The following is a 27,445-nucleotide window of genomic DNA, read 5'->3' on the forward strand; positions in this document are numbered from 1 at the left end:
CTCTTACTACTTACATTGAAATAAGTAGATTGGAAAAAAAAGAGAAATTTGCCTTAATCTTTATATTTCATCTTTATTACTCCTAACTACTGAGGCACATTGCTCTATTAGATAATTACCTTGCTTTCTTGTGTGTGTGTGTGTGTGGGGGGGGGTTAAGTCTCCTTCCCAGCATTTCTCAGAAATTGTTTATAGGAAAAGAGTAAATGAGAAGATTAGCTTGTTTGCCCTTCAATTGGTTGGTCCGACAGAGTGAGGCATAGGAAAAAAATTTGGCATAAAATATTTCAGCTTTTTGAACACCTGTGACTCTTCCATCTCATAGTAATTATAAAGAAAAAAAGAAATAGTCTGTCATTTAATTTTTCTCCCCCTCGTTTTCCTCACCTTGGTATATTTCCCATGGCAGGTGTTGAACATGTCCTGCAAGTATATGGTGTGGAGGTCTCCAATTGGTTAATTTCAGCAGTGTAGTTGAGAGTTTTTTGTATGCAATAGAAAACCCAAGGCTAGTTAATAGCTTACCATGAGGCTTCAGGAAGATGTCAACAGAAACAAAATGATGACATGAACTGAAATTCTCCATGGGGAAAATTTGTTTTTCACGCAGGCTTCAGCTAGAAAAATATGAAGAGCCCTATAAAATCTTGAATGCTAATAGAGTAGTTTTGATTTAATGAATATTTATTGAGCACCTTTTATGTGCCAGGCACTGTCTGGGTGCTGAAAATACATAGGCGAACAAAACAGACAACGCCCCTGTTCTCCTGGTAGGAGAAAAAAGGAAAACAAGCAAATGGATTAATCAATGAGAAAGTCATTTTAAATAGTGGCAAGTGCTATGAAGAAGACAGTGATGAGTAGAGAGTGACAGTGGGGTACAGTAGAGAGGTGATCAGGGAAAGCCTCTCAGAGGAGGTGACATTTGAGACTTGTGTAAGAATATCCATGGAGAAGGCTCAGATTGACTTCAGATTAGATCTATATTAAGGTCGTATCCTGGAAGCAAAAGACAAAAATCCACATCATGCCCAAGGAGTGTGTATGAATTGGATGAGGTTTCTCTTATGCAAAATTCAACCCATTTGGGGTTTCTGTGACTCACAGTTACTTCCTGCAATGCTTCTCTGATCATATTTTTTCCAAGGTTGCCCAGCTAAACTGAGTTGGGGTGGGAATGTTTCCTTTGCTCCAGTCTTGTTAGGCTTTCTTCTCTGTGTTGATGTTGTCATGAATTTTGCACTTAGAAGGTCTAAGTGTCCCATTGGTGCCCTGAGCTGGGCTGGGGATGGGGATCGGTGGGGTGGGAGATGATATTAATAGAAACCTGTCCTACAGTCATCTGAGAAAGATGAGACTCTGGGGACCACAGAAGTAGAGATCTCCAATCCCTTTGTGTAGCACATTTGGGACCTTCATGATGAAAATTAAAACTTTCTCTTGTCCTGTCCTCAGGATTATGGAGATCTTCCTTTATGTAATCTAGGGGGAAAAAAAGCCAAAACAAAACTATTTGACCCACTTACCCTCAAACATTTTTAATTTAAATTTTATGTATTTTTTAAGATAATATGTTGACAGTGTTCAAAACTCTAAAGAACCAAGAAACCATACAGTGAAAGTCACCTGTTCCTGACTTCCAAAGCAAACCAGTGATAGTACTTTAATGGGTATCTTTCCAGAGATGGTTTATATATGTCTACAAGCTAAAGGGGGAAGATATTCTCTCCTCCTTTTATTGAACACATAACACATTAAACATATATGTTACATATGTGTATATACCTGATATGTATATACAATGCATGTGTATTTACAAATATATACATATTTAGTATAACACGTTAAACATAACTTAAAATACACAAGAGCTAAGTATTTTCATGTCTAGATAATATTTCATTTTTTCTGCTATAGTTTATTTAACCAGTTCCTATTACTGGACATTTGGGTTGTTTCAATCTGTTGTTTGTAACATATGATGCTGCAATGAATATATGTCATTTAATGTATATATGAGGGGCTGCCGGGTCCAAGGGTATATGCTTTACAATTTTGATAGATAATGCCAGATTGCCTTCCAGAGAGATTCCACCTCCACTACTGACAAAACATACCAATTTAAACCCAGCATTGGCAGTTATCAGGACAAGCTTCAGTGCAGGCCACATTAGGTAGCTTATTCAGGAAACTGGTCGGTAAACAGTGGCCCACGGTTCACTTTGGTAATTGAGAGAGAGAGAGAGAGAGAGAGAGAGAGAAGGGAAGGGACCGGAAAGGAGGAAGGAAAGAAGAAAGTCTTCCTTGTCATTATTCAGAATTCTCAAGAGAATACCGGTACTCATGTCCAAGGTATCAATAAGTCAATGTTGCGCCAAACTAGATTTTTCCAGGCCCAGCCCCAGCCCCAGAAATGATGCTCCAAGTGTAAATAAAATAAGCCCCCAATAAAAACTGCAGTGTATTTCCTAATTCACTTAAAATGGATGAGTGGTAGTCTTTTGTAAGTTATGTTTTTATCTATGTTTTTATTTTAAATCAAATTTCAGACACTATGTCATTTCACCTTGACATATTTCATTATGCAGCTCTAAAAATCTATGGTTATTTTCTTAAACGATGGTAACCATATTGCCATTATCACAACTGACAAAATTATCAGTAATTTCTTAGGATTATCTACTATCCAATTCATATAACTAAATTTTCCCAATTGACTAAATGTATTTAAAATTGTTTCATTCAAATTGGTATCAAAACAAAGACCTCAAACCACATTTGGCTATTCTGTCTCTCATACCTACAGTAGCCTCATCTCTTACTTTTATTCCCTGACACTAATTTACTGAAAAACCAGGTCCTTTGTCCCACAGACTGTCTCACATTGTGGATTTGGCTTTTTGCTTCCTTGTGGTGTCATTGAGCTTGTTTCTCTACTCCTTTGGCTTCCTAATGCTAAAGGAAAGTTAGCACTAAGACTTGATTAGATTCAGGTTCAACTTTATTGGCACAAATAGGTAATAAGTGGCACTACCACATGATGTTTTTGACATGATGAACTCCTGAAGATATACCTGGACAGCAGCCTTTATTCTCTTGGGCTTTACTTGAGAGTACTCTTATCAATCTTTTTTTTAAAAACTGGCTTCCTGTTTCTTCTCCTCTATACAACCACTTCCCAGAACCAGATCAGCTGCTTGAATCTGAGCTGATTAATAAAGCTGATGAGTGAGAGAAGGCAAGTCCTGGCAAGTCCACACCTTGGTCATGCATGCCCCATGGCTCCCTCCACTCATGGTTTTCTGTAGGGCAAGATTATCCAATAGAACTTTCTGTGATGGTAGAAATGCTATATGTCTGCACTCTCAAATATGGTAGCCAAGCCATAGGTGGCTAGCGAACACTTGAAATGTGGCTAGTGTGAGTAGGAACTGAATTTTTAACTTAATTCAATTTGAATCTGAATAGCCATATGTGACTAGTGGCTATTGTATTAGATAATGTGGCTATAGAGTCATTTTCAAATGACTTGAGGCACAGACCTTTCCCACATCCCTTGGGACCTTAACTGCTTCTGTTTAAAAAAGAGCTTTTTTATTTTTATTTTTATTTATTTATTTTTTTTTTTAAAAGATGACCGGTAAGGGGATCTCAACCCTTGGCTTGGTGTTGTCAGCACCACGCTCAGCCAGTGAGCAAACCGGCCATCCCTATATAGGATCCGAACCCACGGCCTTGGTGTTATCAGCACCGCACTCTACCGAGTGAGCCACGGGCCGGCCCTAAAAAAGAGCTTTTTTAAAGTCATATTTAATATATATGGCTAGTGAGATTGACTTTTGCAAAGCTGCTACTGAATTTGGTGAGCAGCCCATCAGCTCTAAGTGAGCCACTAATTGCACCAAATCCACCTGGGCTTGACCCAAGGAGATGCTGGAAGGAGGTCACTGACTGCAGGGCAAAGCCAGACTCAGGCCTAGGCCCTGGAAGTGGGGTGAATGCAGGAACACGCTCTGTGTGCCAAATTCATAAAGAACCTTTGGCTAAATGGCAAATACCTAATTGCCATCTGGATATGTGGGCACAGGCAGATAATCAATCAATGGGTTCATGAAAGTAGACTTCATCTGAGAAGAATCTCAGGTGCCAGTTTTTTCTTTTCAAACCATGTGTCCGTGATGTTTACTGTGGCAGAGATATGAATATAGATAATATATCTGGATGTGTTCAAACTGACAAAATGTTGAATATCTTCACTTTTTAAAGTGTTGTATTGGGTGAAGGGATGGGTACAAAGATGATTAAGACATGGTCCCTACCCAAGAGGAGCTTGTAATCTTGAAATAGATTAATATCTATTGAGTATTATGTGCTAAGTATCTTGCATAATTCTTGCTTGGTTCTGACAAAATCTGTATATAAGGAAGGCTGTATTAGCCCCATTTTAGAGATGAGGAAATTGAGGCCCAGGGAAGTTAAGTTACTAGTTCCAAGTAACATAGCTACTTAAAAGATAGAGCCAGGATGCAAAACTTGCCCAGACCACCATGATGTTTCTCCAGGATTATGGTAATAGTCTCCCAAATAGTTTTCCACTGGTCATCCTGTCTTCTTACCATGTCACTCCTCTGCTCAAAGCCCTGCAATGGCTTCCTCTCTCTTGTCTAGGGTAAAAGGCAAAATCTCTACCCAGGCCTGCAAGACCCTTCCATAACCACCCCCTGTGACCTCACTACTTACCTGCCCATCCACTCTGCCTCTATCTACTCAAGCCACACTGGCCTCCTCCCGTCTTAAGGTTGTTGCACCAGCAGGGCTCTTTTAAGAACGTGTTTTGTCCATATATCTAAGTAACTCACTCCATCACCTCTTGCAAGTCTGTAAATAAGTGTCACCTTCTCAATGAGACCTACCTTGAGCATATTCTCCATTCCCTTACCCCACTTTATTTTGACCTATATCATTCATCACCTTCTAATACATCTTATAATTTACTTTTTTATTGTTAATTGTCTGCCACCATTCCCCTACACACACACACACACACACACACACACACACACACACAAACAAATGTAAGTTCTGTGAGCGCAGGATCTCTGTCCCCTGCCCCATTTTGTTTACTGCTATTGTTCAAACATCTAGAACAGTGCCTGATACCTAGTGAGTGTTCAGACGTTTGTTGACTGAAGATGAATGAAGCTTAGGTATGTCCAATTTCAAAGCCACTGAGTATGGAGTCACTCTGTTTATATTTTATATGTAAACACGTACCTACTTGTCTACACCTGTTAAGTTGTCTGGGTTACTTTAAAATGCATGACTGTGTAGAATCATAGGAAAATCAGAGTAACTATGCAAATATATGTTGGGAGCTACTTCCTTTAATTTCAAGGTCACTCTTTGCACAATACTAACACAGATGTCACATGTGGCTTCTGATAGGGCCAGATGTGGTTAGAAATTGTGGACAACAACCTTTCATGTATGAGGATACTGTCCCGGCATAGAAGAGTGGCTTTCTTGTTTGTTAGTTTATTTTTGGTGACTTCATCCCCTACAAAAGCAGAAATACAGTGCTTGTTATTACCAGCCTTACTGAAGACTGGGACATGACAGGTATTTAATACGGTACTTTAGTAGTGAGTAAGAAAGGATGGGGTTTTAGGATCCAGCTACAAGTTTTGCCACCCTGCTATTCAGAGTATTTAATAGAAATCGTATTTCTCTTTTTGAAAAAAAATAGGTTATTCTTAGTGAGAACTTGACTTCAAATTGCCCGGAGGTTATCTATGAAATTAAAGAAGAAACACCTGTTTTCTACAAACTTGTTCCTGATCCTGTAAAGAATATCTACATCTATGTAACAGCTGGGAAAGAGGTAGGTAGAAATACTAGTTATTACTTTTGATTTATGAATAAAAATTGTTTAGTTGATGTCATTATCTAGTAGTGAAGCTTTTACTTTGAACTACTGCGTTTAAATGTTGCTGCAGGCTTCGAGAAGACAGTCAGTGGTTCAGAGGCATGGAATTAAAAACCTTACTGTCAGTAAGTAAGCAAGAAATATTACCTATTTAGACAATTTTATTACTGGCTATATTTCCAGTGCCAAGTTTTTCAGAGGAGGGTATGTTTGCAAATGGGTGCATAATCAGCAAGGTAACTGAATTTACACATTTATCGTGTGGGCACTGAACGATTAGATGCATTTATGAATATGCCCAATGGGACTGGCTTTGGAATTTAGGGTTAACATCAGGCCACAGTCTCATACACATTCATGAACCAGGAAATGTGTGGGACTTACCCTCCCTTTCTTAATTTATCTGGCTGTTTTAGTTTTTGTTCTTGCTTCTGCTTACTGAAATAATACCTTTCTACACTTTAAAGTGCTTTCATGAAAAGAAAGGGAAAGGAAACTAATTTATATTGAGTCCCCACTGACTGTATAGTGGTCACTGTTTTTTGTGTGGTTTCTCTCTGGATGCATAAAGTTGGGTACACACATGCACACATGTTATGAATAATGCTAATGAAATGTGTTAGTAATTTAATGAGATAAAGTTGCCCTTATTTTATATGTGAAGAATCTAAGACTCGGAGTGGTTAAATAACTTGCTATATATGTCTCTCTCCTTAATCTTTGTCAGGGCTAGGAGTCAAACTCCACCCTGGTGCCAAAGCCCATGATAACTGAGATCAAATTCCAAAACAGTGAAGACTAAAGAGGACATTCTGGCTCGGTGGTTTTGACCCATGACCATTCAAATATGCAAAGTGCAAAGAAGATAATTAAAACTTACATAATTATGTGATGGATGTAATATGCCCTCAGCCCACCCTGATTTTCCATTCTTTTCCTGTCAGTCATTCTAAGGAGAATAGCAGTGATCTGTATGTGCCTTTTGAGTCACAGAGTGGGTGCACAACCACTTTGTAGTTTACGGTATTCTTAAAAAGGCGATATTGCTCTTTGCATGTTGAAAAGTCAGTTATATCAAAATGACCACATTGAGATGGCCACATATAAATCTCACCCAGCTTTGTAAACCACTTCTTCTCCATACAGAATCTTCTATGCCAGTTTGCTTTACCATTCAAACCCTTTTTATTATGTTTCTTCCCTGGAGATCCGATATTCGAAAGATTTTTGCCTACTCAACAAACTGCGTATATTAAGTAATAATTCCCATTCCCGGGCTTTATTTATCAAAAGCACCTCAAAACTGCCAGTTAGAGTACTGACTGTGCTACCACCCGGAGCTGATAAAATTCCAGTCTAAAGAAGAGATAACTTGAAGTCTTTGCTTAATCCATGTGTGTTTTACCATTCAGCTTTTTGAAATTTTGCAAACAGCTCATAAATCCTCCTTACTTACCCTTGTGGATAGTCATGGAACCCTGCAAGCCAGGACTCTGGGCTGGGAACTACTGGGAAAGCCACCAGTAGTTAACAGGTCTTCACTTTCTGGAAGGGAAAGAATTCTAGTCTCTGGTCAGTTCAAAGCCTAAAGTCCAAGGGAAAGTTTTCAACTAGGCATCAAAGCTGGTTATTCCTACATGTTAACTGAGGATTACTTCTAGAGATCCTATTAGTTGATTGTGGTTGAGCAAACGTAACCCCTACAGAGGCAAAACACAAGGAAAATCCTTTCCTAGATTCTTGGAGAGATAGTAACAGCCAAACTAATAAGCCGTGGGATATCCACAAAATGGTATAATATATGGCCATTAAAAATAATCATATATGCTCTGATGTGGAATAGTCACTATAATGTTTTGTTAAGTTATAGAGCAGGTCCAATGTTGTACTTATAATGTCCTCTGTTTTGCACAGAGTTATGTTTGTGTGTTTAAATACATTGAGAAGTAGTTCTCAAAGAATCTTCCGGACACTCATATTCCACCGAATGTTTTGGGGAAAGGTGCACTACGATCAGTTGTTACTTGCTATCCCCTCCTGGAGCACCGTGGTGCTCAGCATATTCAGAGCCCTCAGAAGCCCTGTGCTAAGGAAAACTATTTAGCTTGTTCAGTCTAAGGTTTTTTGTTTGTTGGACCATGGAACCTTTTTCTCGCATAATTGCAGTAGCCAATATTTATTGAGCGTTTAGTATGTGTCAGACAGTGTTCATAACAACCATGAAGTCGGTAGTACCATCACCATTTTACAGATGAGGAAACAAGATTAGAGAGATTATGAGACGCTTATTAAAATCTCTCAGAATTAAAAAGATGTTTTGTGAACTACAAGGAAACTTCCACATTCTGGTTCATTCTGACCCAGACTCACGGTCTGACAGCTGCATCTGTCAGCAGCATTGCGGGCTGTGAAATGGAAGGGAAGGGCATGGTTGTCCTCTAGGAAGCCAGCTGAGAACTGAAGGATCCTCTTCAGCAGACTCCCTGTTTATCTCACAAACTCCTTCTAGAACTCTCTGCTTCTCTAATATTTTTAAGAAGTTACTTATACTTTCTAGCATGTCCAACTTCCCAGCATAATGAGTTCCACAAGTTTCCTTACTACCCGCTGTGTGATTTTTGCCTGCAGAACACACACGTGTGACACTCAGGTACTCCCTGCCTCCCCCTGCCCCACTCCCAGGCCCCACTGCCTGCATCAGACGCGCGACCTGCCCAGCACAGGTGCCTGCTCTGTGGCTGCTGTTTCCCCACAACTGGAAGAGGCAGCTGTTGGGGCAGGGAAGCGATTTGCATACTACCCCCCATCTGTTTTATTTTCAACTCCAGTGCAGCGGTGTGAGCAGCAAGCCAGGAGATGAGGTGGTGGAGGAGGCGCCCCTGCCAGGGTGTGAGAGGGCTCGACCCCTGATCCTCCTCATACCCACCTCCAGTGCCAGCCTCATGCTGACACTCCTGGGGTGGAGACTTTTGCTATTCCCAGATGCTCCTTTCCAAAGTGCCAGTGACCACACATTGACTGTCCCTGTATGAAAGCCAAGTGACCTGACTCAATGATTCCTATGGAAAACATGAGCAGCTCAGAAACCCAACTGCACATCAGACTCACCTGAGAGAGCTCTTTAAAATACTGATTCCTAGGCCTCACCCCCAGACTTAGGGAGAGTCTCAGCCGCAGGGGGTCTGGGAATATGTCCTTTCAAAAGCTCCTGGGTGATCCTGATAACAACTGCTTCCTATCCTAGAACTTGAGAACCGCTGCCCAGTGCCATTATGGAGACACTCAGGGTTTGAGTTGTTAAATGTGCTGTTTGTGACCGTTCATCAGATAAGGTGTTGTAGTGTTTCTGGTGTTGCTCATCATTCCATCTGAACTACCGTCCACTTTATTTCTAGGTGAGGAGAGTTCGCGTCGCAAACTGTGATAAACGTAAATCCTGCTCGGAGTGTTTAGCCGCGGCAGACCCTCACTGTGGCTGGTGCCATTCGCTACAAAGGTATTTTCCTGAAAGCTTTCTCACCGACTCCCATTTTCAAAAAAGCATCATGTGGCAGAACACTTGTTGCCCTGCTTTAACAATCCATTCCAGTGACCTGGGAACTGATCTCTTCGACAACTGAAATATCATTGTGTCATCCTAATTAATTCTGCAAGGTGTTTCCAGCCGTGTTGGTGCTACTAAGTCACTTGACCTGGGCCACTCAGGGCTGCCGGGTCTGGGGGCGGGAGGGGAGGTGGATAGGAGACATAAGAAGGAGAGGCTGGAGCAGGCAGATTTGCTTTTACTTTCTGCAGAGTTCCCCAAGACTCAAGAGAGAGGCAGAACGTCCTCTCTCGGAGAAGATAAAAGAATAGGGATGTTTGAAAATTTTCAAATGAATCCTCATCGTGTCATGTATTCTGTTCGCTCCGCAGAAGCTTCATTATTGATGTTGCTGTCTGCTAAGGCGCCATACAGCCTTGGGCCTGATGTATAATCTCAGTCTCCAGGCAGAATCTGCCCAGCCTCGTCTTGAATTACGATGTTCACGACCCATCTAGGCTCAGGGGTGACTTGCAGTGGCTTCCCCGCCATGGCAGTTCCTAGCGTCGCTGGGACCAGCCTGGTTGGATCCGCTGTTGCCATGGCAACCCAGTACTCCAGCTCCTGCTATAGAAGCAAGACGGAGAGAGCCTTAGCTGCAGCTCAGGCAGGAAAAGAAAAAAAAAAAAACCGTAACAGTGTCTGTCAGATTGGGGCTCTCAGATTTTAAAGGTGAAAAGGAGAAGAAAGCAGAACAAGGGAAAGATGCTAAAAGCTGAACCAGGGGGCATTTGAGGGATAGAAAAGGGAGGAGGAAGAAAATAGGGGAGTCATGGTACTAGGGGAAGCCAAGAGAAATGAAGGGAGAGGGGAAAATACAATAGAAGCAAGAGGTTCGCCTGAACCAGGGGGCATTTGAGGGATAGAAAAGGGAGGAGGAAGAAAATAGGGGAGTCATGGTGCTAGGGGAAGCCAAGAGAAATGAAGGGAGAGGGGAAAATACAATAGAAGCAAGAGGTTCGCGAAACAAACTAAAAATATGGGGATGGAATGAATTAAGAGTTCATGGAGGAAGTCACAATCCGCGCCGCAGCAAGACGAGTAATTGCTCTTGCTTTTTGCTGCTTCTTTACTGGGCTGTTTCCGTCGTAGCCACTGGCAGACAAATGAAGCAGGGCCAGGAAAATTCTCATGAATAACTGTAATTGGGTAGGAACGCTTTCTTCTTGTGGCTTGCCCAAGACTAGAGTTTAAGAGATTAACTGATCGTGAACAGCATTTTGTCATTGCACACCCACTAAGCAGTCTCGCTATAATCTTTTAGATCCATTTATATAGCAGCCCTGTCTGTGTTTGTAGGGCTACACACAGGAGTGAATTCGGTGGTGGTGGTTAAATAGCCACATGGAGCTAGTGGTTACCATATTGACAAGCTCAGGTCTGGAGTTCATGGGGGATGTCCAAGATGGTGATAGGAATTTGAGAGTTGGTGGTATTTAGGTGATACTTAAAGATGCCTTAAGGTCAGACAAAGGAATGAGTGTGGATGAAGGAGAGAAGAAGTTCAAGGACTGAGCACTGAGATGCTGCAATGTTTAGAGGTTGGGGAGAAAGAGAGGAAACAGAAAGGGAATTGAGGAGGAAGCAGCTGGAAAGGGAAGAGGAAAAACTGAGAGGATGGTCTCCTGGAAGCTAGGGAAGAAGGGAGGAGGAAGCGATCCACGTGCCAGATCCTGCTGAGAGGCCATGCAGGAGGTGATAATGGATCCACTGGGCTTAGCAGGGGATGACTCGTGGCCGTGACAAAAGCCATTGCTTGGAGTGGTGCTAAAGCCACTCCAAACAAGGGGAAGATAAAACAGCAAGCAGGAACAACTCCTTAGAAGAGCTTTCCCTGAGAAAGAAGGCAGAAAATGGAGCAGACACTGGAAGAGAAAGTACAGTCCAAAGAGTTTTGTTTTTTAACATGCATGAAATAATCGTGCATTTTCATGCTGTTGGGAAAATTCCAGCAGAGAGAGAGAAACTGATGATGCAGGAGAGAGAAGAGAGAGTTGTGGAGTGTTGTCTTTCAGCAGGTGAAAGAAACTATGGCCTGGTGCACCGGCCGGGAGGCCAGCCTCAGACGGGAGCACGGGTGGCTCATCCTCAGCGATGGGGGGAAGGTGGAGAACGTGGGCCCGGGTGCAGGCAGGTGGCAGAGCAGTGCAGTGTCTTTTCACATGGCTTACATCATTTTCAGTGACTTAACACTGGAGAGAGCAAGGTGGAGGAGGAGGCAGTGGAGGTTTGAGGAGAGAAGAGAGGGAAGGAGTGAAATAGGAGATCGGAGAGAGAACGGAGTGGAAAGATAGAGAATGGTTGCAGGCAGCATTAGGGCCCACTTGGGGTTTGTGGTCTTCCCTTTGAAGTGAGAGCAGTAAGCATGGTTTGCTTTTCCTTTACCATGTTCGGCTCTGCTGGTGTAGTTGTAGAGTCAGGGGAAGTTAGATTTAGTCAGTTCGATTTAGGCTTTGCTGGGAAATACATCAAGAAGGGAGAAAGGGGATGGGGAAAGGGGATGGGGAAAGGGATGTGAAAAGGTGGGGGGATCTGTGCCTTGGAGGTTGTGGTTGGGCTTAAGAATTGCTGGAGCTGGGAACCGGAAAGGGGAATTGTTGGACTGTAGGGGCTTGACATTGAGGTCATGGAGGGGGTGGAGTTATCGGTAGTGACAAGTTCTAGGGTATGACTGTGTTGTTGAAGTAGTATGGAGGACAGGATCGCTGGCAGAGAGGGGTGAAGAAACTGAGGCAGCTGCCAGCGTATTAGATGGATCAGTCATCTGAGTGGAAATTGTCACCAGGAGCAATGGTGGGAATAATGTTGGAGAGAGTGAAGAGCTAAATATTCAAGAAATGAAGGGAAGTGGCTGGGGTGGGGGTGGGGGGATCCAGATGATCAAAAGAAAGAAGGGTGTAGGGTGGTACCAGCTGATGGCATGAGCTTCAGAGATTGGGGGTGGGGGTAGAAAGAGAGAAGAATCACCCAAAAGAGGTAGCAAGACACAAATAGGACATCTGCGATGAGGGAAAGGAAGCAGCCAGCCCCTGAGAGGGGTGTGGGGAAGCTCTGTCCTCAGGGGAGAGCTGGATTCAGTAAGACCAAGAAGGTGGAAGGAACAGTCAGAAGAGGTTGAGGACATGGGGCTTCTGTTGACAACTGGCTTTGAGTTCCAGCCTTCTATAAAAGCTGCTACCTACTCCCCTGCTTCTGTTCCTGCTCCCTCAGCCCTGCACTCTCCAAAAAGAGTGATCTTTTTAAAATCTGCATCAGATCATGTCACCCCCCTACCCCCACTCCCAGCTTAATACTCTCCACTGGCTTCCCATCTTAGAATCCAACATGACTCCCTTACTGCCAGGGCCTGCGTACAAGGCTTCACGTGACCCTCCATGATTTCTCTGAACTCTCCTGCCACTCTCTCCTTTGTTCACTCTACCCCAGCCACCCTGGCTTTCTTTCCGACTTAAGAGTATGCCAAGCATGTTCCTGCCCCAGGGCCTTTGCACTTGCCATTTCCTCATCTAGAATATTCTTCCCCAGATCTTTTCATGGCTGGCTCTTTCTTGACCATCTGGTTGTAGAACACACATCTCTCTCTACCTACTACCCAGCCTTCAGTAGCCTCCCCTCACTTACAATGGCATCACTGTTTTATTTTTTTCATGGCCCATCACTATCTGAAATGACCTTATTTTGCTACCTCTCCCTTTGTTGAAATGTGCTCAAAAACATGAGTTAAATGAATGAAGTAGATTGAGTGATTGGTAAACTCTACCAATGGCAGGTTGAGCCTTGTGCCTTAAGTCTTATAAAACATTCTGTAGTCATGAGTGACAGCCCTTCACAGCCATTCATGTCAGATCACTTGATTTCAAGCTGGCTTGGTTCTAGCCTAAGTTGAAATGAAACTAAGCCTCAGATCTGTGACTCATGTTAAGCTCTCAGTACCATTCAAAATTAGGAATTCTAAAGGGGGATGTTTTCTTATAACTGTAGAGCATCCCACTGTGTTTATTTTAAATGTCACAGATTTATTTAGAAAAATAATTTATTTTCTCTGTTGAGAAGGTTGAGCTTCCTTGCACACGTGTCTAGAAAGTAGATTTTGGGGCAGGGGGGAGGCAAGAAAACTATCTTAACTTCCTTTTGATCGGGTGTTAAAAATAGGCAGCCAGTATAAGCAGATAAAAAGCAATTAGATAAACAATGAGCTCTAAAAAGTCTAGTATTTTATTGTTGGAACCTCAAATCCAACCTGTGCTGAATTTGTCTGTGTGGGTGGAAAGTGAATTTTTGCAGGCTGAATATCTTGGGTTTGGAAGCAGTTTCTCAGTTTCTCCCATATTGCAAAGCATAGCACATGTGTTCAGTTATGGATTTCCACAAAACTGGCAATCCTGAACCAATGAACGGGTGAGGTTCCAAAAGTTCATTTGCAAGTTTGTTTGGCATGCAGGATGCATTTTCTCATAGAAACAATGTCATAAATTAAGGATTGATTCCCAAGCCAGCCCACAAAATTCAATTTATTTAATTTCAGCAAATATTTATTGAATACTTACCAAGAGCCCAATGTGGGAAGTGAGATAGCTAGGTGCTACTGAAAGAAATCAGATGCCATTCTTGGCTTTAAAGAATTCACATGCCAGCTAGGGAGGCAGACCTTTCAATGGCGGACATTCATTCATTCAGTCATACATCAAATCACAAATGTTTATCAGGCCTCTACAATGTGCTAAACCCTATGCTCAATAGATACAGTTCTTTCTTGCCTACCCAGAGCTTGCAATCTAACGAGGGATAAGGATAAGTGTATCAGTCAGGTTTCTGCTCCAGCAATACTGCATAACAAACAATCCCTGAATACAAGAACAAACATTTATTTACATTGATTTTTCTTGCTCATGGATCTACCTGTCAGCTGTGGGGAGGAGGGTGGGGACTGTGTCAAGCTGAAGGTTGAGTTCTCATCTCATGTCTCTCATTCTGCATGTACTCTTCTTAAGACAGATAGCATAAGCACAAGAGACCAAGCTAAACTATGCAGCACATTGAAAGCCTCTGCTCATATCATGTTCACCAGTAATCCATTGATAAAGCAAGCCACATAGCGAAGCCCATCAGTGGGGCAGAGAGATATACTGCACCTACTCTAATGGGAGGCACTGCAAAGTGGCATGGCAAAGGGCAGTGTGGATGTATAATTCTAGTACAGGAGGAATTGAAGAGTTGGGAACAATAATCTAACCTATCAATAAGTAAAGGAGATGAATAAAATAGACTATAATAAGGGCTAGCACAGAGGACATGTAGGATTTCATGGGCGCACATAAAAAAAAAAAAAACGCACGTAGCCTGGCAATGACCAAGCCACTGCTGGAAGCCCCACAGTCTCCCCTGTGGGAATGAGGGGGGTGCCACAGGCCTCAATACCGCTCCTCCTTCTTCCATTCCATTTCCTTCCCCGTTCTTCTCTCCCCGTCCTTCCCAACTGCTCCGCAACAACATCCTAGAATGTAAAAAAAAAAAATTAATAAAACTACATTTTCTTTAAAAAAAACCCCCAAAGCATCTAGCCCAAACTTAAAAGATCAGGGAAGGCTTCCTGGAGGAAGAGATGTCTCAGCTGAACCTGAAGTGTAGGCAGCTATCAGCTAAGTAAAGGGGAGGCAGGGGGAGCTAGCTGAGGGAAGAGGCTGTGCAAAAGCCAGGAGCTAAAGGAGAGCAGGGCTTGAAGCTCCGTGTAGATGAGCAAACACTATGGCAGGGGAGTGTTGGGAGATGGGGCTGGCACGGCAGACAGGGGCCGATGAGGAAAGGCCTTGTAAGCCATGTTAAAGAATTTGGACTTTGTTGGAAAGACCTTGGGGAGCCATTGCAGGACGTTAATTAATAGAGCAACCAGATCAGATGTGTTTTAGAACAAGGACTCTGGTGGACTGGAGGGAACAACACTGAAAGCCTGCAGACCAGTCAGCGGGTGGTAGTAAACCAACAAGAGACTGGGGACTAAATTAGAGTGATAAAGGTGGTGATAGGAAGAGGAGGGTGGGGCCGGCCCGGTGGCGCACTGCTACAGTGCGCCGCTTGGGAAGCGCAGCGGCACTCCCGCCGAGGGTTCGGATCCCACATACAGACCGGCCGCTCACTGGCTGAGCGAGGTGCGGGCGCAACACCAAGGGTTGCGATCCCGTTGCTGGTCCCGGTCCGGTACGGGCGCAACACTGAGGGTTGCGATCCGTTGCCGGTCACGAAAAAAAAAAAGGAAGAGGAGGGTGGATTTGAGAGCTACTTGGAAGATAGAATTGATAGGACTTGGTGATTAATTGGATTCCCCCTAGAGTCTGACACACTAAAAATAGGGCCAAAAATGAAAAATAAAATGTCAAGGTGGCCACAGTTCTTCCAGAAGATGTATTCTTTCTCCCTTGAGCTAAGACCTCACAAAGAAAATAAAGAAGTGATACCCACACACATACTGGACTCCTCCTGTGTCCCAGGCACTGGACTAGGCACTAGGCTGGAGCCCAAAGGATGAGCACCTGAGTCGGATGGGGAAGGGCTTCCAAGAGATGCCACTGTGGAGTCTCAGGCGTGCAGTGGGGCAAGCTATTGCTCTTTTACCAGCTGTGCAGTGACTTTGGTGTTGAGATGATAAAGGAAGGAGTGCAAGCTTCTGCCTCAGGTGACCAGATGGACAGAGGTGTTGTTTGCTCTGTAGGAATGTCAGAGAAGCAGCCTGTTGGGGATGCACAGCAATACTGAGGGTTGGCTTCCACACTGGCAGGGTGAGCAGAACAGCAGAGGACAAGTGAAGTCCTGGAGTCAGCTTGCTTGGGGTCGAATGTGGGCTTCTGTGCGGCTGCAAGTTTCCTATCTTCTCTGTGCCATGTCTCCTCTTCTGCAAAGTAGGGTTAATAATAGCACCTGTCTCAGCGGGTTGCTGAGAGGATTCAATCAGATCAGGTAGGTAGTTCTTGGCACAGGGCCTGGTTCACAGGAAGTGCGATAGTGTTAGCTATTGTTATGGTAGAAGCCCAAGGAAAGGGCCATTAGTTAGTTGTCTCCACAGTTGGGAAAGGCTTCAGAGAGGAGGTGACTTTAAAATTAGGCTTTGAAGCCTGAGCAGACTTTCACCAAGGGAAGAGCAGGTGGGAGGCATTTCAGGCAGAAGAACCAGCACAGTAAGAGGTCTGTTTAGGGAGTGGCAGATTGAACCATGTCACTAGGGCACTGGCTCTGGAAGGAAGGAAGTGCACGGAGGTGCTGGGTGGGACCAGGATGTGAAGGGCTGAGGATGGACTTTATTAGTGGGTTGTGGGGAACTCATTAAATGGTTTTAAGCAGAGGACTTAAATGATCATATTTGTGTTTTTAAAAGGTTAGCCTGATGGCAGTGTAGAAGATGAACGGTGTTGACCCAAACATTGGCTCTCCCAACCTCCCACTCCCACCCTTCCAGGGTCCCTTTCCTGTGGTGTATTTGGTAAAGACTGAGTTTATCTCACACCACTTCCTGTGTCCTCTACTTGGCGGTTCTTTCTGCAAATTTCAGGTACCTCCCTACCTCTCCAACACCACGACAGGCTCTGCTTGCTCTGGTCTCAGTCACATGATGGGGTCAGAGCTGGGTCCTTTCAGTAAAGGGGCCATAGAGGAAAGAACACACTTGCCTTTATTATCCCGTCCTTAATGCCCAGCCCTGCACAGAGTATGTGCAGGATGGCGACAAAGCCTCCAGGTAGGCTAATTATAAGGTACCTGTATGTTCCCCTCCATTATTTGTATAAATTTAATATTCTCCCAGTATTCTTTGACATGTTTCTTCCATGCCAACAGTTGGAAGACCTTCAAGCAGCCCCGTGTAGCTGTTTTTAGGTCTTCAGCTGCTGTTAGGCTGTTCTACACATGAGACTGAGAAAGAGATTTCTCAACTTGGCTTAACAGCAGGCCTTTAGGGCTGGTCTCCCTATCAAACTTTCTGAAGGGTTGGGAGTAACAAAAAGGGATTTTTAACACAGGAGAGAAAACCAAAACCTGAGTGCTAAGTGTATTCGTCCCCAATGTCCCACAGTAGCAAACAAAAAGAGTTAAATGATTTGCTTATGGACACACCCCCATTCCTTGCCTTGCCTTGCTCTCCTGTCTTGAGGTCTCTCCTCCAAGAGACACTCCTTTGTCAGGTCCCCCAGACCAACCATTAACCCTAAAGGAACCCTCACCACCAGGGCCTCTATCCTACAACCTGACCAAAACAGTCCCTGGTGCACAGTAACTTGTGGCTTCGTTCTTCTGAAGCCTTAGTTAGTCTGATCTGCCATCATGAGAGGTAGGCCGTGTGCAGCAGAGGGGGCTTCTGAGGGCTGATCAGTAGAGCAGTCCAGCAGGGGGTGCCCACTCATCCTTCTGAATGCATTGCAGTCCCCACCCCCACCCCCCAGGAAGCCTGCCTCGAGTCCAGGCCTGGCTGGGAGACAGTCTGCATGGCTGGAGAAGAATATGCTTATTGTGCCCTGGGCACTGTACCCTGACGTTCCATGCCACCTTCCATTTAGTACTCCTGGTACCCTATGAAGCAAGAACTATTACAGTCCCCACTTTGTAGAGGAGAAACCAGGCTTAGGTTGTGTATTAGTCTCCTACTGCTGTTGTAACAAACTACCACAAACTTGTTGGCTTAAAGCAAAATGAATTTATCTTACAGTTCTGGAGAATCAAGGTGTTAACAGGGCTGTGTTTCCTCTGAAGGCTGCAGAGAGAATCTGTTTCCCTGCCTTTTCTGGCTTCTGAAGCTGCCTGCATTCCTTGGCTCGTGGCCCCTTCTGCATCTTCAAAGCCAGCAGTGTAGCATCTTCAAGTCTCTCTGGCTATAAACTCTGTTTCCATCCTCACATCTTCCCTGACTCTGACTCTCCTGCCTCCTCATATAAGGACCTTGTGATTACATTGGACCCACACAGATAATCCAAGCTAATCTCCCCATATAGAGATTCTTAACATAATCCCCTATGCAAAGTCCTTCTGCCATGAAAGGTAACAAAGTCCCAGGTCCCAGGGATTAGGACGTGGACATCTTTGGGGGCATTATTCACCTACCGCAGGTTACATAAGTAGTGGAACAAGGGTTCAAATCTAGGCTTGGTTCTAACTCTCAAGCCGTACGTTTATCTACCACTGTAGCAAGAGGGAAGAGAAACAAGAAAGAGGTATTATCCTTCACGGCAGTGGGAGGAGATGGGGGAGCCTGGAGCAAATGGCCCAATGGACCTTTCATGATCACCAATAGGCACAAGAAGGACGATGTAACTCAGGCCCATCTGGGCTACAGAAACCCCTCCACCTTGAAAGTTTGAGCATCCCTGCATTCATTCAACAGATACTTATTAAGTACATAGTATGTGTCAGACACTGTCCTGAGCACTAGGATTCTAAGCTTTAGCAGTGAACAACACAGACCAAAATCCTTTCCCTCATGGAGGTTCTTTTAATGAGGTGTTTTAGTTTCCTAGGGTTGCCATAACAAGTGACCAAAAACTGGGTGACTTAAAACAACACAAATTTATCCTCTCACAGTTCTGGAGGCCAGAAGTCAGAATCAAGGTGTCAACAATGCCTGGCTCTCTCGGAAGGCTCAAGGGGAGGACCTTTCCTCTCCTCTCCCAGCTTCCGGTGGCTCCTGGTATTTCTTGGCTTGTGGCAAGATAACTCCATCTTTCCCTCCATCTAAACATGAAATTCTTCCCTGCACGTGTCCAAATGTCCCTCTCCTTTATGTTAGAAAGACAGCAGTCATTGGACACCCTTAATCCAGGATGACTTCATCTTGAGATCCTTAACTCACTGCATTTGCAAAAACCCCTTTTCCAAATAAGGTTGCCTTCTGGGGTTCTGGGTGGACATGAATTTTGGAAGAACACCATTCCTTCATGAATCCACTACATGAGGGAAGATGGACAGTGTAAAAATAAATAAGGAAATAGAGAGCACGTCCAGTGGTGATCAGCGCTATGAAGAAGAATAAAGCAGAGAAAGGGAATAGGAGCACTGCTTGGGGGCAGAGCAGGTTAATGTTTTAAACAGGGGGTCCTGGAAGGCCTCACTGAGAAAGGGATGTCTGAGCCAAGGCCTGAAGGAGGACATTCAGCTTTGGAGGCATCCCCTTCACAGGTTATGGCAATATTTAGCGGAATGGCCAGGAAGACAATTTGGGAGAGAAGATCGTTCTAACTTTGTCTATGTGGTGACACTTCTTTATGGTCCAGTGCGGCTCTAATGACAGTGATAATGATAATAATGAGATTTGGGGGGCAGCCCCTCCTTCTTATGTGAGGACCCCATTGTGCCGACTAATTGTGTAGAAGCAAGTAGGACAATTGCCTGTGGGTGCAAGCAGTGGGGAGCAGAGAGGACTATGTTGTTCGGGCCTCGGGGCGCTACTGAATTACCCTGGCACAGGCTGAACCCATGCATGTGGGTTACTGAGAATGCTGGGTGCCATCTAACACTGGAGAGGGACCTGGGGGCAACCTGGGCCCCCCTGTTTTTCATCCCTTTTATCAGCTACCCATGCATGTGGGTTACTGAGAATGCTGGGTGCCATCTAACACTGGAGAGGGACCTGGGGTCAACCTGGGCCCCCCTGTTTTTCATCCCTTTTATCAGCCGTTAGAGGAGCTGTGAATAAATCCTACTTATTTCAAAGCAGAGGTGAAGAGGGAATGAAACTGTTAAGGGGCACAGCTCCACCCTCGGCAGCCCAGACAGTTGGCAGCAGTTGGCACAGGGAGGATGCTCACCTGGCTCAGAGGCCATTTTTTTTTTTTATTTGGTAGAGCTGGCAATTGAAATCCTCAGACCTCAGCATCCAAACTACTTACCCGCACCATCTCTTAATTGATGCTCTCAGACTTCCAACAAGCACCATTAAGAACATCCCTTTTAGTAAATATATGTTTTAATGCAATAGATTTTTTTTTAAATGACCTTATCTCAGGCAGCATGCACTTTCATAAGGAGGTATTGATTGGCTTTTAAAAATTCCTCAAATGTTTTCACTTGTCTTTGTGACCTAGTATCTGTCCTGTTCCCAGCAACTCCTCCACATTCAGACGTAATGTTCAGATCTTCATCGGAAGCCTTCCTGACAGCCTTTTGCTTTTTGCTTTTGTAATGTTTAAATGCTTTTATTCTGCCGAATGGAGAGTGCACCATTCAGATAGGCCAAGCGTGGAATTTGATATTTTTCTCAGGAAGATAGGGTTTTAATATCATTGCTATCTATTTACTGGTGGGGAAACTGAGGCCCATAGAGGCTAGGAAATGTGCCCCCAGTTACACAGGGAATGTGCAGGAGAACGGCTTTGAACCCAGACCTTCCTGGCTCAAGAAGTATAATTTTCCCATTTTTGTTTCCATGCTACATTTTTTTTAATGTGTTCCCTAAATTCTTCAGTCCATGCTTTGCTTTTGGAAATAAAAATGCCAACTTTTAGTACACTTGTCACCCACAAAAGAACCACATGGGGCGAAGGCCACAAATCCCTTTTGTGTGAGTGTTTTGCTCTGCAAATGTGTTTTATGTGTGCTAAATAGCTCGAAGTTTCAAGACAAAGGCTGGTTTTCCACTATGCCAGTTAACAGGCCAACCCAGTGAACAAAAATCAATGAAACAACTTATGCTGGTATCAAGGAGACATAGGCAGGAATTTAGTCACTTTAAAATTTAATTCTTAATCTAATCCAGCTAACGTTTGTTGAATCCCAGCCGTGGGCCAGGCCCTGTACTAGGCCCTGGGGAAAACAAAGATGGATGTGGATGTGTCCGGGAGAAGCTCTCAGGTTAGTGTGGGAAGCAGACAACGAACAAGTAATCTCAATACTCTGGGGGAAGTGCTCTACCAGCTGGTGCATGAGAAGACCCCAAAGAACCCTTCAGCCTTGGGAGGAAGGAGAGTTAAGATTCAGAATCTTCCAAGAAACCTTGAACTGGGGCTGCCTCCTTACACAGAAAAGGCAGACTGGATGTGGAGCTGGTCTGTGTGAGCAGTGCACGTGGGCAGCTGGTGAATTTCATCACCCCAATCCCTTTCTTCTCACTGCCATTTTGTGTTTGGTTTATGTCATCCAAATTTTTGCCTAAATTCTGTTTTAATTGCCCACATTATAATAATAATTGCTAATATTTATTGAGGCAATATTGTAAGTCCTTTAAATGGGTGTGCATTTTGTAACAACTTTATGAGGTGGAAACTATTATTATTTGCATATGTGTAGATGGAGAGAGTAAGTCACAGAGAGGGCACGTGGCTTGCTCAAGGTCACCGGCCTGTAAACGCAGATCCATTCCCTCTTCCACCACTAAGTTCTAGTCAGGCTGGTCTATTTATTATTTGCATATGTGTAGATGGAGAGAGTAAGTCACAGAGAGGGCACGTGGCTTGCTCAAGATCACCGGCCTGTAAACGCAGATCCATTCCCTCTTCCACCACTAAGTTCTAGTCAGGCTGGTCTATTCAATCAGTTCCTTGCAGAGACCATGCTTTAAGTGAACTCAGGGACTTTGCACATGCTGTTCCTTCTGCCTGGAATGCTCTTCCTGCTATTGTGGATGTGACTACATGACTACATGGTTCTCATCCTTGAACTCTGAGCTGAAATGCCATCTTTCTTGTCCAGCCTGTCTAAAGTAGGTTCCTTTCTACTATATCTTTGGTTTCTGCTAAGAAGACTTAACTGAATTTGAAATTACTTTCAATGATTGTCTGCTTATTTGGTTTTTGTCTGTGCCTCACTGGCATGAAAGCTCATTAAGAGAGCATGTCCCCAGTGCCTCGTATAGTATTTGGCATCTGATGGGCACTCAGTAAGTGTCTGTAGAATGAATGTCTGGTAAGGTGCTAGGCCCTGGGGGTGCCAAGGTGAATGAGGTGGGCCTTTTCCTTGGGGGACTTGCATTCTAGTTGGAGAAACAGGCAATCCATCACTAATGCCATGTGCTGTATATACTAGGAGCTGTGTAAAGTGCCATGGGGATGCACAGGAGGGAGCAGCCACTTTTCCTGGATGCTGGGCAGACATCAAGGAGGAGGCGACACTGAACTAGCCCTTGAACAATAAACATGATTTCACCAAGTGCTGCAGGCCCTAGGGCTCTGGGCAGTGGGCACAGCATGTGCTGGAGAGGACCTGGATAAACTGCCCGTGTCTATCAAATGCTTGCTCTCTACCAGGTGCTGTGTGCTAGGTATCAGGGATCAGTGTTTCCAGGAGCTTGCAGTCTAGGTAGAGAGACAGACTCATCAACCCACAATCCCGGGGATGAGTTTGGAGAGGAAGGCAGGGGTTAGATCATAGTGTCAGGAGATGTGTGTGGAAATACATGTTATAAGCTCTGGGTCATGAACAGAACTTAGGTAGGGGAGTTTGGTGGAGGCGAAAGGGTGCCATTGGAGATTTTTAGGCAGGGAGTGACAGCCTCCGCTATGTGCTTGAGAATAATCTGTTTGTTGGTATGGAGGTTGATTGGAAGGAACTGGAGGTGGGAAGGAGAGAGGCCAATCAGGCGACTGCTGCAGGAGCCCAGGTGAGAGGTGATGTGTGAGGACAGAGGCAGAGGATATCTTAGATGCTTAGAATTAATAGTCCATGATGAGTTGGGTATGAGAGTTACCCAAATTAGTCCAGAGAGGCACGAAGTTTTCTAACTTGATCTGCCATCTAGATTATTGTTCTTTAAACAGGATAGGACAGTGTTTCCCAATGCATGTGTATGACTAGAATTTCTAATCCCTCAGAACATCCGTAACAAAAAAGCTGGAAGATCGTGCATCATTCATTCTTGGTTTGGAAAGTTATAAAGCACAACAGCATGCTCAAGGCTCTGAAAAGTCCTGCAGCAGAGAAACCTTTTAATTGTATTTAACTAGTGTTTTCCAGACTTCTTAGTAATAGAACCCTACTTTAACACTAACATCCAAAACAACCCAAGGAACACACTTTGAGATATGCTGAGAAATGGAATAAAACCTATATTTGCCTATATGGCCATGCCCTGGGAGAGCCTATTTACCATTATCTTGGCATTCATGATGTTGCTATCCTGGAAGCCTTTAAAATTTTTGAGTAATTTGGTGTAGCAGTAAGAGTATGGATGCAAGTGCCAGACACCACGCTAACTAACCTCTCTGCACCTCACTTTCCTTACTGATGACACAGAGTAGTAACAATAACACCTACTTCATGGGGTGCTTGTGAGGATTAATGAGTTAATTCCAGAAAACCCTAGAAACAGTGCCTGGCCCATAGGTGCTGGAAGGTGCTACTGTTTGACCATGTCCCCCCAAAAAACATGTGTCAGAAAGTTAATGCCCAATGCAACAGTGCTGGGAGGTGCGGCCTGATGAGAGGTGTTTAGGTCATGAGACTCCACCCTCATGAATGGTCTAATGCCAATTTTAAAAGGGCTTGAAACCCTTGCTTTCTTGCTCTATTTCAAGCATGTGCCCTCCCTTGCCCTCTTGCATTCTGCCATGTGATGACACAGCAAGAAGGCCCTCACCAGATGCAGGCCCCTCGACCTTGGACTTCCCAGCCTCCAGAACTGCAAGAAATAAATTTCTGTTCTTTAAAAATTACCCAGTCTGTGGTATTCTGTTAGAGCAACACTAAACAGTCTTGAGACAGAAGGGCTCGGTCAATGTTAGCTATTGTGAGAAGCAATGTAACGTAGTAGATGAGACCATGGATTTGGAAGCTACACACTGCCTGGTTTTGTATCTCAGCTCCTCCATCTACTAACTCTGTGACCTTAGGAAAGCACTGTGGAGCCTTCTGTGCCTCATTTTCCCGTCTGGAAAGCGGGGACAATTATTGTAGCTACTTCATAGGTTTGCTGTGAAGAATAAATGAGTGAAATCATGTGAAAAGACATTGCCTGGCATGTTAGATGTTTTTGCTTTTTAAAAACATCTTCTAAATTGTCTCTGTTATTAGCATAATTTTATCATGTAGATTGACTTTCAGCTCCAGTGATGAAGATCCAATTTTTCAGCTTTTCCAGCAAGTTATTTTGGTCTTTTATTTTGGCATTCCCCTTTCCTGACACTGGAGGCCTTTAATTCAGAGTTTAGTTTGTCACAGTGACTTCCTCGTCTATTCTATTTAGTAGACTTTGGTTTCTTCATCTCACGGACTGGCAATTGGAATGAAAGTCCCCCGATTCTGGAGACCACCTGGCCTGTGCCTTTGGACTCTGTGCTTTTCCTAAAAATGCAGACATCTGTTTAAAATCACTTAGCAAAAGACCTTGGGATGGTTTGCAGCATGAATGCAAGTCTCCTATTCCCTGTGAGAAAGAGAAGCTGGATTGTTTCCTTGTTAAAAGTTTTCTGACATTATATCAGCATAGAATCTTTGGAATAGGTCACACTAACCCCCACATTCAAGCCAATTACCTGATATTTAGTTATCAGATTCCTTCAGGGACTGTCTGCTCCTCGTGAACTATTAGATTAGAGGATCCTGATGAAATTCGAGTGGCAGGAAGTAGAAGTTACATTTCTGAGTTCAGAGTTTCTATTTCAAGGTTGAATAAGTGGTAAATTTTTACTGAGAGATTCTAGCCTGATAGAATCAGATTCTCAAGGTCCCCCAGCCTAGTCAGTCCATGGGCATTTGACCTACCTGGAAATTTCAGCTTCTTTTCAGAGGTGGACTTCCCTGAGTTTTATGTTGGCATGAAAACAATTAATAATTTAAGCCATGCCCATTAAAAAAAATAGAAATGCTGTATAAATACAATACTGTAATAATAAATTTAAAAGTCGATCCAGCTGGGCACTGTTCCCAGACTACTAGCTGAGCAGAAACACAAATAAGTAAAGAAAAAGAAAAACTGCTATATAATGCAAATGGCTGCAATCTTGTTTTCTGCTATAAAATTGCAAATATACAGTATTGAAGTTACATTATGGATAAATAGGTTTTGTGGGCTAACCTGGAAACCTAATCACTGGTTATAACATTATCTCTATGCGGAAAAATGTATCTCATATTATAAGCAGATGGTTTGCAAGCAATTTTTTTTTTTTTTGAACACAATAGATTGTAAGTCCAGGGCTGCCTGGAATTTTAACCTCTAGCTGGCTGTTTGGTATTCAGGACTAGTGATAGGTGAGGCCTCTCAGAATCCCATCTCAGTGTTTCCCTCCCAAATCCTTGCTACCTTTTTTTCCCAGAGACTCTGCCGCACCTTCTTTGTTCTCTGTTCCTGGGGTCCCCATCCCTGTCCCCTCGTCCTGGCCCAACTTCATCCTCCAACTACTGTTGAGGCCCCAGGAAGCCAGGAGGAACTCTGTCTTTATCTTCGTGCACTTTATTAAATGGTGGTTAGAGTCCATAGGAAGCCACACACCTGGGGGGCCAAGTGTGTGGCACCGAAGTCAGACTTCTGCCACTCAGCAGCTGTGTGGCCTCGGCCTGTTCCTGTACTTCTCTGAGCTTCTGTTTCATCCTTGTAGAATGAGGTTGTTGTGAGAACTCGCTGCGAGCACTCAGAACAGTGTCTGGCACAAAGTTGTACTCCCTCCAAGCCCAGGTGGGGTAGTTATTCAGGCATATTATGGGTTACACAGATTTCCATGAACTCAGGAAGCAAACCTGAACTCAGGAAGCAAAACCCAAACTTGTGAAAATACTTTTGAATGTCTAACAGCAAACTTAGAAACAAGTGTCTGAAACCTTCCTGTTCATGCGTTGGGGCCTGGGTAGGTTTGGAACATATTTTTTTATGAGTTGAGGATGAGGAGAGGGTGGTCATATACATATATAGTTTAATGGCAAAATCAAACTCATTATTATTTTGAATAAATTAAGCTCTACAGCAGATTTCATAGCAAACTCATAAGAACCAGCCTTCTTAAATAGTTTCATTCACTTAATTGTTTCCACATACAGTGTTTTTCACCTAAGGAAAGTTGTTTTTCTTACATTAGCTTTTTCTTTTTTTTTTCCTTTTTGTCTTTTTTCGTGTCCGGCAACGGATCGCAACCCTCAGTGTCGCGCCCGTACCGGACCGGGACCGGCAACGGGATCGCAACCCTTGGTGCTGCTCCCGCACCTCGCTCAGCCAGTGAGCGGGAACCGGTCTGTATGTGGGATCCGAACCCTCGGCGGGAGCGCTGCCGCGCTTCCCAAGTGGCGCACTGTAGCAGTGCGCCACCAGGCCAGCCCTTACATTAGCTTTTTCATTTGGGTTTTTTTTTTTTTTTCTTCAGGCAACCTTTTCTTTGCCTTTGGGCAGGTTCTACTTTCTAATTTGCAAATAGGCTTGCATCTGCTTATTAGCTCTATCATGTAGGCAGGAGATCTCTAACTGGAAATAAAGACTAGAAAAATAAAATACAAATTGGGAGTCTTAAGACTTTCAGATAGATCCTCAGTAAAGGATGGGGCCAAAGGAATATTAGGTGAAAAAAAGCAAATATATCTCTACCACTTTCTCCAGGATGCACCCATTCTAATCGGAATCCAATTTTCCTCCTATCCGTGGCCTGAAGAAATTGAAATGAAGCCAGTTAAGAAATCAGCCTGGGGCCGGCCCGGTGGCGCACTGCTACAGTGCGCCACTTGGGAAGCGCGGCAGCGCTCCCGCCGAGGGATCGGATCCCACATACAGACCGGTTCCCGCTCACTGGCTGAGCGAGGTGCGGGAGCAGCACCAAGGGTTGCGATCCCGTTGCCGGTCCCGGTCCGGTACGGGCGCGACACTGAGGGTTGCGATCCGTTGCCGGACACGAAAAAAGACAAAAAGGAAAAAAAAAAGAAAAAGCTAATGTAAGAAAAACAACTTTCCTTAGGTGAAAAACACTGTATGTGGAAACAATTAAGTGAATGAAACTATTTAAGAAGGCTGGTTCTTATGAGTTTGCTATGAAATCTGCTGTAGAGCTTAA

General features: G+C 44.0%; 1 protein-coding gene across 1 annotated transcript in view; it reads left to right on the forward strand.

Annotated features, from left to right (window-relative positions):
• The window catches only part of PLXNC1 (plexin C1), a gene marked incomplete at its 5' end in the record, with an annotated part of 144,234 nt that overhangs the window by 21,493 nt on the left and 95,296 nt on the right, over window positions 1-27,445 (forward strand). The window contains 2 exons of the mRNA XM_008576575.1: window positions 5,747-5,881; window positions 9,322-9,422. Coding sequence (XP_008574797.1) covers window positions 5,747-5,881; window positions 9,322-9,422 — 236 coding nt within the window. The remainder of the gene's footprint in view (window positions 1-5,746; window positions 5,882-9,321; window positions 9,423-27,445) is intronic.

The sequence above is a fragment of the Galeopterus variegatus genome, unplaced genomic scaffold, assembly GCF_000696425.1.
Source record: "Galeopterus variegatus unplaced genomic scaffold, G_variegatus-3.0.2 Scaffold1368, whole genome shotgun sequence".
Taxonomy (NCBI): domain Eukaryota; kingdom Metazoa; phylum Chordata; class Mammalia; order Dermoptera; family Cynocephalidae; genus Galeopterus; species Galeopterus variegatus.